Source organism: Etheostoma cragini, chromosome 7 (genome assembly GCF_013103735.1).
Source record: "Etheostoma cragini isolate CJK2018 chromosome 7, CSU_Ecrag_1.0, whole genome shotgun sequence".
NCBI classification, from domain to species: domain Eukaryota; kingdom Metazoa; phylum Chordata; class Actinopteri; order Perciformes; family Percidae; genus Etheostoma; species Etheostoma cragini.
In genome coordinates this window covers 17,703,069-17,717,718 of record NC_048413.1, presented here as the reverse complement: position 1 = coordinate 17,717,718, position 14,650 = coordinate 17,703,069, and the positions used below count along the sequence as shown (strand labels likewise).

The 14,650-nt window shown below is 39.6% G+C and overlaps 1 protein-coding gene across 2 annotated transcripts in view; it reads right to left on the bottom strand.

Moving 5' to 3' along the window:
* The window catches only part of cntn3a.1 (contactin 3a, tandem duplicate 1), a 90,457-nt gene that overhangs the window by 67,338 nt on the left and 8,469 nt on the right, over nt 1-14,650 (bottom strand). For both annotated transcript variants that reach the window (XR_004657403.1, XM_034877824.1), the window contains exons 3-4: nt 6,731-6,863; nt 3,761-3,936 (exon numbers count right to left, since the gene is read on the bottom strand). Coding sequence is in view for 1 of the 2 variants with exons in the window: in XM_034877824.1 (XP_034733715.1) it covers nt 3,761-3,936; nt 6,731-6,863 (309 nt within the window). In the remaining variant the exon portion in view is untranslated. The remainder of the gene's footprint in view (nt 1-3,760; nt 3,937-6,730; nt 6,864-14,650) is intronic.

Sequence of the window (14,650 nt, the reverse complement as noted above, 5' to 3'; positions counted from 1 at the left end):
GCAGGACAATGATCCTAAACACACCAGCAAGTCCACCACCGAATGGCTGAAGAAAAACAAAATGAAGACTTTGGAGAGTGAAATGAGGAAGGGGGCAAACACTTTTTCACACCACTGTACCTTCCCTGAATTACTTAAAAAGGCATGGAAGTGCATTTTAATTCTTCTAAAATTCAGGAGTCTAAAAATCACGCAAGTAAAAGCAACATCTGAATCTAAGACAACAAAATAGTGCAAGTTAAGATGTACGGCTAAAATAAATTAAGAATGACGAAAGAAGGCTTACTAATCAATAAGTGAAGCTGTGTAAACTCAATTACTGGCTACATGAATAATTAAAGTAAAATGCAAGTCACCAAAAATCTGCAATCAACAAGCTGTCATATGTTGTTACCATGAAGGTAAAATAAATTAATAATACTGGTAGGTGGTGAATCCTCTTATCTTTGTCTGCTTCTCATCTTCCCTTCCTCTTTTGTGTTCTAAGAGGGTCATGATGAGTGAACCCCTAACAGAGAGTGACACATGACATTTGAGGAGTGATCAAAATTAAAGGGGACTATTTCTTACAGAGCGCTGCATCTGATGTCTCCTGACAATTACAACACTGTTGTGAAGTACCGCATTCAGAAAATACCCACTACCATCCTCCCTTAAAGAGGATTTGAAACCCAGATTGAGCATTTAGGATCACAGTGCTGACGATAAATGTTATCGTCCTTTCCTCAGATGCTCTCCAGCTCAAAACAGACTTAATTTTAACCTGAGGCAAAAGCAATGAATAAAGAGATAGGCAGTTAGGTTAGACTAGTTCAAGTAAGAAAAAAAGCAAATTCTTTGCAATTACAGGACTGAATTTGATAGGAAGCAATCATGAGCACCAAGATACAAAGAGTCACATCTTGTATTGCTTTCATAAATACAGCTATTTCACCCTTCATTAAACCTTACACTCACAAACCTTAAGCTTACATTTCTGGCTCTATAAGAAGCAAAGCATTTTGGCTGTAGGCTGTTTCTTCGTCAGGACAGGCATCCTGCATGTATAAACGTTGACTGTATTGCAGGCCTTGCAATCTGTGTTACAATGTTGTATCTTGCATCAGTGAAAATCCTTATACTTGCACCAAAAATGTCCCTTGGAGATAGGGAAACTCAATCTGGCTCGATAACCAACTAGATTATTCCTTCCAGCACTCCCAGCAAGCGAGCAGAGCCTTTTAAACATTTAAGTCTGTATTGTCAACAGGATCACGAACCTTTATACTTTTAGAGGTTTAAACCCCTACCAGATGGTAACAGAGACAGAGTGTTATATCATCAGTCCTCCAGAGGATTAAAAATGTAGGCTATCTTAATTCTTATGTATGCACTACACATGCTTGCAACACCAACTTGATGTTATGGGGCATTGTTAGTTGGTGCAAATCTTAGATATTGATCTTGCTCACTTGTTTCTCGGCAAGGACTTCCATGAATAAATACCCAAATATAGATTACATTGTTAAAGAAGGTCCATAGTGTGTTTGATAATGAGCATGCTGTAATCACTGTTCTACATTTGTTTTCTGCAGCAGTGCCCAAAATCATTGGTTTTAGGCTATGAACCTTATAAGATTACCAGCTACACATTATTGCAGATGCATGTATCTTTTTATTAGTCCTTTACCTTGGTCTTTGTCTTACAAAGTCAATACAACACAGAGAGAGGTGCAAGCCCCTTGGTGTTTGAAAGAGCATATTGAGCTACTCTGAGTCAGAGTCTGTTACAAATGACACAATACTGACTCTTATAACAGCCTGCTTCTCCATGAATTACTCCCTTGACCTGAGCCCTGCTCAATCATAGAGCACACTTAATTAAGTTTAACCAAGAGCAATAAATAAGATGAATGACACATCAGCACTGATGCTTGTCCTCATCTGTTGACAAAAGCAGCGGGTCCCAGGTCAGGCCCAGGCAATGGATGAGACCAATCACAATGACATACAGTACAGTTCAGTTCAGGCCTCAAAAATTGATAGGAAATGTGTATATGATCAACAGCCTGCTGGCAACTCAGGGCACCACTTTGCACTACATGCTGAAGATTTAATGCTGCTTTGTGACAAAGAAGCACCAAATTGTGGCTATATGGATACATCAGGTGCTCTCCCTGCCAAGGATCATCTCCACATCTGCTATAGCAGAGAAAACAGACATCAGAACTCAATCTAGCTGCACCATCTGTTCACAGATATCAGGCCTGTCATTTGCTGTGGGGTGCCCATCAGGAGTGGAGGCCTCAAGTTAACCTTGCCATCAGAGATGCCTTAGACTCTAGTCTTATAAAATGTGATGGATGAAGGCGACAAATCATCAACTATAAGGGGTCTGTCAAGGCCCACCACACAATCATCACAAGGGTGTGAGAAGTTTAACAAGAGTGAACACCAGCACTGAAGCTTTAATCGGGTTAAAAGGATTAAAAAACATACCGTGGCCAGTTCATTTGTGTTTTCTCATTATTAAAGGAACACACCACTGTTTATGAAATAGGGCTTGTCAGGGTCTCACTTAGCTCTAGATAGTTGGGCCAACGCATTTTTGTCTCAGTGCTTTATATGTCTTTATGTTGCCAGTTGGCCTGTTGTGAGTAAAAGTGAGCCAACAAAAAAACAAACAACCTAATTACTTCTTGTGGCCTGCATATTCAGAACCAGTACAAATAGCAATGCAGATTAAGACTAGACAACTTCCTAGGCAGATACTGATTTGGGACTATATTGGGTGGACGCACAGCTGAAGCACTGCTACATGGCGCCGAGATGTCATGCAGCAAATCTGTGTGAGTACAGGTATAATATGAAACTGCGGGATGCCTCACATCCTCAGGCTGTTGAGAGATCGCAACCTCCTCCTCCTCTCGTTCTATTTCAAAAGCACACAGCTCCTCTTCTGAAAACTTGGGTTCGTAGAGGTACACTTCTGGATCTTGACTGTCTGAGAAGTCTGTCTTCTCAGACAGTCTGTTGTCTCTCACAAAATCCACCACGTTCGTCGCCATTCACTGTCAACTGTAGGAAAAAGAGTCAGCTATTCACGTCGGGTATGTTGACGGAAGTTGGGGGGTTTAAGGTGTTGCGTGATCTCTGCGCCCATGTAGCTGTGCTTCGGCTGTGCTTCCACCCAATATAGTCCCAAATCATTATCTGCCTCGGAAATCGTATAGTTTTAATCTACATTGCTATTTGTACAAGTTGTGAATACGCAGGCCACAAGAAGTAATTATGTTGTTGTCGTTTTTTGTTGGCTCACTTTTACTCTCAACATGCTAAGTGTTTTGCCAGTGTTGCAACGGACTAAAACAATGCGTTGGCCCACCTACCTACAGCTAGGGAAGACTCTGATAAGCCCTATTTCATCAAACGGTGGAGTGTCCCTTTAGCTTTAACAGTATCAGCCTACTGTAAGTGTCTCTTGTAGCCGGTTGTTTTTCATTAAGGAAGATCCGGTCTGACAATAAACAATTTCCAGAGAATCCTACTGGGTCATTATACTTTCAGTGAACCAGAACGTCTGATGTTTTTCTCAAAAGATCCAAAGTTGAATTGGGGTGAACTAAACTCTGAATTGAACTAATAAATCTGAAAAGAACACAAATATTTCAAGACAATGAAACAAAACTATTATCTTATTGTGTTTTTGCTCTTTAGAATGGGGTTATTCCCAATCATTCTGAAATGACACATTGTTTAGTAAAATATAATTTGGACTTACATGCAATGTGCAGACTGGCCTCTCTGCTGACAATGGTGCCAAAAGAGTTTGATGCCAGGCACTGATAGATGCCAACATCTTCGTCTTTATTCAGATGGCTGATGCGTAAGTTTCCTCCCATAAGAGAGTAATGGGACCCTTGTCTGGGCAGGATGAAAGAGTCATTGAGCTTCCACCTGGGAATATAATCACATGATACACAACAAAACATTCTTAATACAGAGAGTTAATACGCTCTGTGGGTTTCCTTTTTCAGATTAATTGATGCTGATGCAAAGAGACCAATTATTGTAAATTAGAGACTATCTATCAGATTAAACTGCAAACAAAATAACACCGTCTGGTATGTATTGCAGAAAAAACTATTTAAATTATTATAACTGAAAGGAGAAGCAATCAGCAACAGTCATTTTAAAAGACTGTCAACATCTATTCAGTTTTTTTCTCACTTGAAACACACAAAAAACAAAAACCACATGTGGGAGGCCTTTTCTCTGTGAATGAAAGCCTCCACTACAATCACAGTGATTTTTTTCGACGGGAGGGCAAAGCACCAGGACTGCTCAAACAACATGGGCACATGTAAAGCACATGATGATGGTGCTTTTTGATTAAACCTCTTGTTTTGAATAATATAGGAGTCCAGCAATTGTGTGTGAGGGAGAGACCAGCAAGATGCAACTGCCAGCAATCAGCTTTTAACTGTACAAGATGTTTGTGTGGCTTGATTTAGGAGACTTAATGTTGTTCACTTTGCATAATTAAGGCTTATGGTCTAAGAAAACCTGCTGAGTTGATGATGCCAGTTCAACCAATTGCAGCATGTGGCCATAACCTCTTTGATGATTACACACACTACAAGGCTTAGTTTCTGTTCACTGTGAACAGCAAATACTTTACAACACAAAAGCAAAACTTGTTTGCAGGAAACTTTCTAAATATATTCAGATACATTTCATCATTTCAATAGGTTGTATTATACCCAGGCAAAGTGTGTTTGCACCAACACTTTTATTCTCAAACCAAATCAGAAGGCAAAGGGAAAGAACATTACAACAAAGAAAGGAGTAAACAAAGACTAACATAAAAAGTGACAAGACCTGCCAGAGGAGACTCTCAAGAAACAGTTTTCATTGAGAAACAAAGCAGAATTAGGTTGAATGGTAGCTCCTTGGTCCTGATTAGATTTTCAAAGCTCTCTGAAAAAAAAAAGCTTGAGATTTCTATTTCTGACTTTCTTCCTCCTTTTTCACTGGCAAGGATTTAGACAAAGACAGCGGGAGGCAGGGTTGAAAAGACAAGGGAATGGAGGGATATATGCAGCGGAGTGGCGCTCAACGTCAGATTGGCTGATTAGATGGATTTAGTGATTTGGTGTTGCAGCTGGAACTGGTCCATGAGCTCCAGATGAGACAAATCAAGGGGCCATGGTGACAACTTGGAGTGGGGGATTTATGTGGTAGCAGTTATGGGTAGTCTTAGACAAACTAATTTGTCCTTGGCAACCCTGAAATGGACCTGCCTTTATAAGCAGCAGTGAAGAGTTACTCAAAATGTGGTGTCCTGCTGCTGAACCTCGCAAAGACCACAAACTCATTTCCCAAGCTGGCACAAGTTGCGTATGGTTAAAAAAGTAAATTTCCAAGGCAATGCCAACAGTATGATGTCTGCTGAGTTACTAACTAACTAGCAACGCAGCAATATGCCCATTTAAATATCAGGCCCATCATTAATAGGCATGTAAGTATGATATCATAACAGCTTGTGATCAATCTGAAAATCACTTTTTAATGTGGTGTATCAACTGCCACAGTTGGTGGCACTTGCTGTAATTAAAGAGCTCATTAAAGCAAAATGGGATTTGACATGGAGCCGGGCAAACTCTCAGAACTTGAACTCGGAAGGGCATAAAAGACTTACAGATTTGAACTCATAAACTGGCTTTGATTTCAAAAGGTCTGACTATCCAGACAGTGAAATAGCGACTGATTGCTTAATAAGTATTTCCTCCCATCCAAGTGATAAGGTATTGTACATTTATTTCAATTTGGGCCCATTAGGTATAACACCAAGGATCTTCAAGCTACATTAGCAGCCACATATGCTGATGTTATGAGGGATCGTTTCAACCTATTACACATTAAATGCTGGGCATTGCAATTTGCATTTAATTACACTGACAGGAGTACAACAGCAATGTGGCCTCATTTGATAGATTATAAATGAATGGCTAATGCGCTTGATGCACTTTAAAGGAAATAATTGTTTGTCATTTGTTTTCATTTGTTATCATTTTAGCGGCAGAGGAAGTGGACATCAATTTGTTTCTAACAAAATAGCTGCTCAACCTCACAGGGCCAGGGTACTGAACAAGGACAAGCAGCAGTGGTTTGGCATCTCAGTCTATCCACTAATTTGAATCATGTTTATCATGTAGTGATAACCTCCAAATCAGATGCCCTGTGGCAATGTCTGTGCTGCCGTAGGTAATAATGCTGCACATAAAATATCACTAGCAGAAGTTGAGGAGTCTTCTGCCACGTCCTATCTGGTATATGAAATATGCTCCACTGGTGTTTCTCCTCCCCACTCAATCTCTGTCCTGTAAGAAGCAGAGTTTTGGTGCATGATTGTCTTGGGTCACTTGATCTTTCCATTGGTTAATGATACTGATGGCAGGAAGCTCTCAAAGTGAATTCTACAGTAGATAAATGTCCAACAGCCAATGCAGATATACAATGGACCAACAACTGAGGCCAATTATTAATGATTCTAAAATTAACCACAGCTGACAGTGACGCCAAGTGCTGCAGGCAGTGAGCAACAGCGAGCCATAAGGTCAACGAATCCTCAGTTTACCCAGGACAATAAATCCAGTTATACTTGGTTTTTAGTATTAAAGTTGAAATTAAAAGCTCTAATAAAGTTTGATGTAAATACTGTGCATTAAGCCATGCCTAGAGGTGTTACCTGTAAAAGGGTGGTGGATATCCTTGGGCCTCACAGCTAAACACCACCTCTCTGCGGTTCTCGCCAGGTTGAAGGGGAAACACCACACTGCCGGGTTGTTTGGTGAACATAGGCCTCAGCAGGTCTCCGCTTCCTGGTTGGAGAACCAACAAAACTACATTAGCTTGGTTGTCCCGGTGAGCCTTAAAACCAATTTTTGAATTTTTCTGTTGGCAAAAGAAATTAAATTAAAAAAAAAGACAAAATATAGCCAAAAGGTAAAAAAAATTGGTTTTGCATATATACTGTACATATGATATGATGACACATACATACAATAATTATAAAAAACACAAAAAGCCTGTTCATCTACTTTATCACATTCCATCTGACCACCTCATGTTTCATGTTCTAAGAAGCCAACTCTCCACATTTGAACATGACTGAGCATCCAAGAGCTTCCTATACCCGTAGTAGATATTAGGCTTACTGACAAAGAAAGCACATGGAAAAATAGTGCAGCAAAAGAGAAGGTTGAATCACAATAAAAGTCTCTGTTTAGCATGGCTCTGACTGTCAGCCATGTGGGCAGATCCCATGAGCATACTGTATTTCATATTAGTCGTATTAAAAAAGTTGCTGGATCTCTGAGGCGTACTACATAATCAGCCAGGAACCTTCTTAAAAAATGCGCTGCCACCGTGCTTCAGCACAATTAAATCTAGACCTTTCATCAACATGGTGCCCTTTGTGGAAACACCCAAAAGGGAGTGTTGTTTCCTATAATACAAATTCTTCAAATTCTTGTGCTTTTACTAAATAGTTATTATTACACTTCCTCATGAAAAAAAACCTTTTATTCTATATTTTATCCAAACTACCAATCATTATTTACAATGCAAGTTTGCCATTGTAAAATAAATAGCCAGCGCCGCTTGTAAATATCTTTGAATAACACTTTTACAGGATTTCTGCATATGTGTAATGTGTGTACACTTGCTATTATCATGATCATTCATCATGTGATGTTCTGCAAGGTAGAACTACGTGTATACAATATAAACAGCACGGCACATATATTAGAACTCTAAATTCCCTGAGTAACGTTAAAGCATTGTTGAGTCATTGTCTTTGAAGGAACAGAAAAAGCCCAAGAAAAAACAAACGACAAAGACAGCAGAACGTCTAGTGTGACATTTGTATCCTAGTTAATTACAAAGGTACAATAGTGAATGCATGTTGTGCAGGCAAAGCACACAGTAGGAGTGACCCATGGGGTAGTCAACACTTCGCTGGAAGAAATAGTTCTTTCTGTGATGGAAGGGAATTCATTTGGATTTGTCAGAAAACATTTGCATTCCTTTAATGACAGTGGTGAAGTGGGAAGAGTCTGTAGGCAGGGTAACTAATTTGCATGAGCGGCAGGTATCCTTTCAAGTCAATGGCGCCATGGGAATACAGGTTTATCCTCAAGACTCAAAATAACTCTCTGAGAGGGTGGAGATGTTTGACAAGGGACCTTGTATGCTGATTGTTCCACTCCACAAGGATAAACCTCTCAGAAAGTTACACAGAAAAAAGGCCGCCTAATTATAATCTTTGTTAGATGAAGCATGTCCCTTGAAGCAGCGTTGAGAGATGATTGATTACCAGAAGACACCTCTTGTACAGTCCATACTCAAACACAAATCCTCACACTTGTTGTACACAAACTTGGAAGGAGTATTAAGCTGTCGGTTAACATGAGATGAATCACGTATTAAATTGATGAATGATTCAGGTTATCAAATACATATTCATTCAGCATCATTTTGAAAAATGCTTGAATTTGGGCATTTCAGCTGGCAGGCCCAAAACATAATCCAGCCCTTAGTTATTAATTAGCACATTAACTCGCAGCAATTCAAAAGTCAGAGCTCAAACCCAAATCATCAGATTAAAAATGTCTATTCCATTCACAACTAACGTTTGCAATTTTATACAAACAGATATTTTTTTTTGTGTTTGTTCTATCAAATGAGTTTCTTCTACCACCTGAATATAACCTCAACCAAAAGGTGATCTTGCATGGACTCAAATTCAGCCTTTGAGATAATCCTATTAAATAGTATTTGATTTATTAATCATGTTTGTTTTTAAAAGAACTTACACTGTAGTGTGTATGTTCTGTATGGTAATTACAAAAGCTACAGCGTTGTGTAATAAAGGTTATTATATTAAGATAATTATTTTCTTTGATTAACAATTGCCTTATAGATTTTTTAATGACAAGTTGCTTTATTATTATGAGTTGTTACAGCGGTTTTGTTTGCTAAAAAATGATTGCATTAAAACTGAAAAGAACATGCACTGCTCTGAATCATCCTCAAGTTATTCTCACGACAGCCTGATTAGGAATGTGGGGGGCGGGCCCGATAGCTCAGCTGGTAGAGCGGGCGCCCATATATGGTGGTTAACTCCTGGATGCAGCAGGCCCGGGTTTGACCCTGACCTCTGCCCTTTGTCACATGTCATTCCCTCTATCTCCCCTTTCTTGTCTTCAGCTGTCCTATAAAAACAAAGGCCATAAATACCCAAAAGATAATATTAAAAAAAGATATATTGCCGTTCGAGCAGAGTGAGCAGGTCATGGTGCTTTTTTGAATAACCTTAGTGTGTACTACACTCCTAATCAATCCTTAAGTGGGCTGCAATGCACACTCAATATTCAATTAATACAAAACTAATCAACACAGATATTTGGTTGCGGCCCATACTCTCGGTTATGGCAGTGAACTGGCCTGATCTTTGGCAGCACCATGGCAACCGTTATTAAAATGGTGAATAAGTGTCAGAATAATGAGAAGGGATTGAGCTCCGGGGGCTGTGCCAGGGGCTTAGTTCAAACTGATGCAAACTCTCTGAAACTCTTTCGTTCGATTCGGGGGAATGAATGTAAGATGCGGTAAGGAGAAAGTGGAATCATTTTCCGGCTTGCTTTCTGAGAATCAAACATAGATGTGCGACACACTACACCAGACTGAGATCCACAGGCCGAAGACCCTTCTTTTTCGTGGAATACCTGTTGGCTAAACAAGATTGTGGCTGCGTATAGGAAATACACCTTGTAAAAGTTTGAAATTGAAAATCAACACTGACACTTCAGTTGACAGATTGTTATCCATGTTAAGACCTAAGAAGGAGTCAAGAAATCATGTAAAAACGAGAGTGTCAGAATCTGATGGCAGGACCAAACATTGAGCACCCCAGAGCACAGAATACAAAATGATGAAAAAGCGCTCTATCAGAGAAGTGCACTGATCCAGAATCCTAACAGGAAGTTGACTGCACAATGCCGCAGGACAGAGATGGAGGTCATTGTAAAAGAGTCTTTTAAAAAAAAAAAGGGCCGTCTCCACTCATATCTGTCACCTGCTGCCAGATGGGGATATGTGCAGCCGTTTTACGAAGGCTCCTCAGACAACACGAGACTCAGCATCGAAGCACAAGTGGAAGGCAGAGGGAGCGGTTTAGGAGGCTGAAATAAAAACTAATCTCAAATTCAATACTAGCTGACAGCAAATGAATTCCTCCAGCTTACCTCAGCATGAATAAACAGGCACATGGGGAGTCGGCTGTGGGGGAGGTATCGGTCGTTTGTGAGGTCCCAAATCCATTCGTTTCAGCTCAGGGTTTTATGCATCAAATAAAAAAAGCCAATCTTGCTTTTTAAAGCATCTTTCCCCTCTGTCCAGGCCGATAAGATACACCTCTAAGGTCTGTCATTCAGGGGCATCAAATGTTGCTCCAGAGCAGAAGGAAGGTTTGAGTTGTTTTGAGTAAAGTACAGATCCCATTACATCGCATCTAAATATCTGAAATATCTGTGAAACTTATTTATAAGTCCTTGAAAACAGAAACAAAGAAGATAAACAGTATTTGAAGCACAGAAAAAGAAATAGCCTGAAAGTCAAACTATTACAAAATGTCCCATGCCACTTTTAACTGCTATGACTATCGGACTATAAGACTGCAGACTCGTTGATTAAGTTAATAAAATTCAGCAACACAGTCTGGTAGGAGAGGAATGTGGCCAACACATTCTCAACCAATAATCAACCATGTCACCCTACACTCAAGCTAATCAAAGCTGGTGCATCTGAAATTCAATAACACTCCTTGTATCCAGGGTATCCAATACCACGTTCACTGGGGAAACACAGAATGATTAGGTCCAGCCCCGCATGTGGGAATGGGAAATTAAAGCTATTTCTTGTTGTTGTTCCCTCTGTTGAATGTCTACATAAACACAGGAACCTACTGCTTCTGAGAATGCTATTTGTCATCTAATTGTAATAATATTGCAACTATTTCCTCCTCAAGATCGGTAAGAAGGTTATTTGTCACTTTCCAACTGCTATGGTCCACACTAATGGAAACATTCCTCATGATTTAAAACTGTACCATAATGTTTATCAAATGCCTAATTCAACCATTAGCGGGTTTCATTTTTTTGACACTGCAGTGTGGATTCCTGTACTTTTCAAATCTCTCTTACAACATGTAACATAAACCTTATTAAGACTATCCAATATATCATATTTAGCACAGCACACACATTTACACTCTCCTGTTGAGCTACTGTATGTGTAAGTGATTGGTGAGATGCTAAAATTAAATGTTTAATTATTTCTGATGAATATAAATCTGGTGATAAGAGTGTGATGACTGTCCTGTCTCTACTTGCATCTAAGATACAGTTAAAATGTTCACATTAATACTGAGTAATTTTATGCCAGAAATATGGCGGTTTAAGCAGCTCCCAGCTGTGCTCCAGGCAATCGGAAGTATTCGGACACAAATGTATATATTGCTGTTTAATTGGTTGTGATGTATTTAGAGAAATACACAATACAAATAAATTAGCATGAATCTATTACTAACACAACACTGTGTTCCCAAACATTTAAATTGGATGATTTTTCATTCCTGCATGAAGCAAAAATACATCCAGCTATGGGAGGGAGATTCACTCGGAAATATTCCACATTTTCACATATACAGAACTTCAAAAGATGCAATAAAATCCTTGCTTAAGAATTCCTAAAAGGCTTGCCATGTTCTGATGAATCAATGAAGTAAGTCAATATTTGAAACTCTCCAGGATGCACGCAGGAGGGATACAGATCATAGTAAAAGTGGTTCTAGGAGATTATAATGCAGGCCAGAAGAAGAACTTCATTTATACTAGCATTCTCGCAAGTCTTGTCTTCTGAGTATTTATTTAGGGTGACCCCTGGCTAATACTTAGTTCTGATTGATGAACACAGTCAGAGGTGAGTTATTTCTAAACACCAGGCATCTAATCATATCACTCCACTTTCAGCAAATCCGAGAAATCTTGTTGATTTTTCATCAAAGTAAACACCAAAACCTAGTACAAAAAGGCTTAACTTCTCCGAAACTGTTGACACCCACTTAACTAACCATGGAAGATTTTTACCATATTCATTCTAAATTGTTCTGAAAGCACAAAACATGTGATTGCTGGTTAGAGTCTTAACAGAAATCTTACTAGATCTGTTTACTTCTTTTCCTGTTTAATTCTGGCTCTTCAATGCCAACTACAGATGTTTCTATGATTTCACTCAGATGTTTCTATGATTCCACTCCTGCAAATTATTTTTAGGCAGATGCTTGTAAATTCATTGAGCTTGAAGTAAAATGTTTTGAAGTCAATATTTAGCATCAATGATTTATGCTTTGGCAAGTGGTTGTGTAGTAAGAGGGAACATGTACAGAGAGCTTTGCAGCACGGGCTTATTTTTTCCTAATGACCAGATTGCTGTGCAGAGGCTCTCGGAAACATCTGAATGTTTTTGAATATTGCAGTGTTGATTGAACATAAATTATATCTCCTCTCTCTAGTCCTTAAATATAATAAGTTACATTATGAGAACAAATGGAGCTTTCTTGGTTATACACTTTTGTGAGCATGCTCTGCCAACCAGGTTATGATTGTATGACAAAACCACTTCTGGCAGATTGAGACAGATGATCCAGTGCTGGAAGTTGCTTTCTGCGTGACCGTTAACTGTATGGGTGTGGAACAAACCGCATCTACCTCAACGCCTCTTCTTTGCTCCCTTGGTCTTTCTCTTACCCACTCACTCACTCACTCACTCACACAAACAGCACACGCCCCTGTCTACGGCCGTTCAGACCCTCTGGGAGGAATGGGGGAGAGCTGGTTAACTTCCAATGAACTCGCTGTGGGAATGACTTCCCCTTGGCCCCATTGCTCTCCCACACAGATGACGCCTACTGTATAAAAAAAACACTTCTAATACTGGATGAATAAACTACCTAGAAGCACCTATCTAACACTCTCACAGAGTGCTTTCTCTGCTGAGTATTGCACGTCTGCATACTAAAATGCTTTCTCAGAACACAGAGGCTTTGGAGGTCTATCGTTATATTGCGCCATACTTGTCTTGCAAGTGAAGCACATGTCATGTAACGCCTTACTGAATATTAATGCCAGGTTACTCTGTGTTACCAGCTGTGACTGTGAGCCTCAAGAGTGAGGCAAGGGCTGTGCAACACAATGCTTTTCAGAAATGACTTGCCCTCTGCTCCTTTGTTAAGCACTAATTTGCTTTGAATAAATAACCCTGAATGCCGTTTCTGCACCTGATTGCAAGAGTACATTTTGTGCCCGGGATCTATGGTGCAGCACAGACTGCAGACTTGAATTGCCTCCTTGAAGCTGTTTGTCTGAGATCAAAACTCTGTATATTTAACAGAATACTTAAGAAGGACATAATATGTGATCCAGACTTGTGGTTTGGATCCTAATCCCATAGTGAGTCACAGTTCCCCAAGGAAAGCCTCATTAGACATCCACTGATGTGTATTGGATTTAGTGATAAGTGGTGCTAATTGCCATGTAGGCAAATTTAGGTACCGACATGCTGTTGTGCTTTTAAATAGAGACACGCATGCACACAAAAAATACACAGTGACACACATAAGCACATACACATGCACGCACACTAATTATTTTAGGTCCCAGCTGTGAGGAGGGGCTGTTGATTAGGAGCAAGGCAACATGGAAGATCACTCATTCCTCAAGATACTGTGCTCATGCGACAAAGCCCTTATTCATCTTGTTCTCAGCTTCAGACCCTGACATTCTGAAGAGAGCTAGCATTTGACCCCAACCATTTTGTAAAGGAGGAAAATTAGGTCTCTTATTAAAAGCAAGATCAATGACAAGATTTCAGCACTACTGCCAGTGCAATCTCAATTAGGGTAACAATTGAGGGGCTCCTTAAAATGAATGACTACACATTCAACTGCTAGATAGAGACTATCTTTTAGAGATAGAAACCTGGCTCATTCTTTTTCCAACAAAATTCATTGCCGAGGGAAAAAAGATGCACAAATTAAAAAATGTTGCAGTGTGGAAAGGTGGCATTTGCTACGCAAACAAATATATTGATTTACACACAATGAGGCATATTTTCAGCTGTGATTGAAATGTGTTTTTTTTAAGAACTATAGGGCACTTAACATCCACAACTGGTCTACAAAATGACTTATACATACAATTCTTCATAGGGAAACCAAAACCCAAATACTACATTTATAGACTATTTCCAATTTGTATTACATTAAACCTACTCACTTATCGTTTTAACGTCTCCAGATGTTTGATATCAGGGCGATAAGCTGACAGAACTGACAAGTTGAACGTTGTCCAATTAGAACGGACCCACCGCGGGTGACGTTTTTGGTTGAGCTGTTTGTTTAATAGTTGACTCGGAAGAATGGAAACAATTTGACTATAATCTACATCAACACAACAGTGTGTGGAGTTAAACTAAATGGGCCTAATAACATCTGAATAGTTCTACTTGTTAAATTGCAATCTGAGCGGCAGCCAGCTGGGGTGCATTG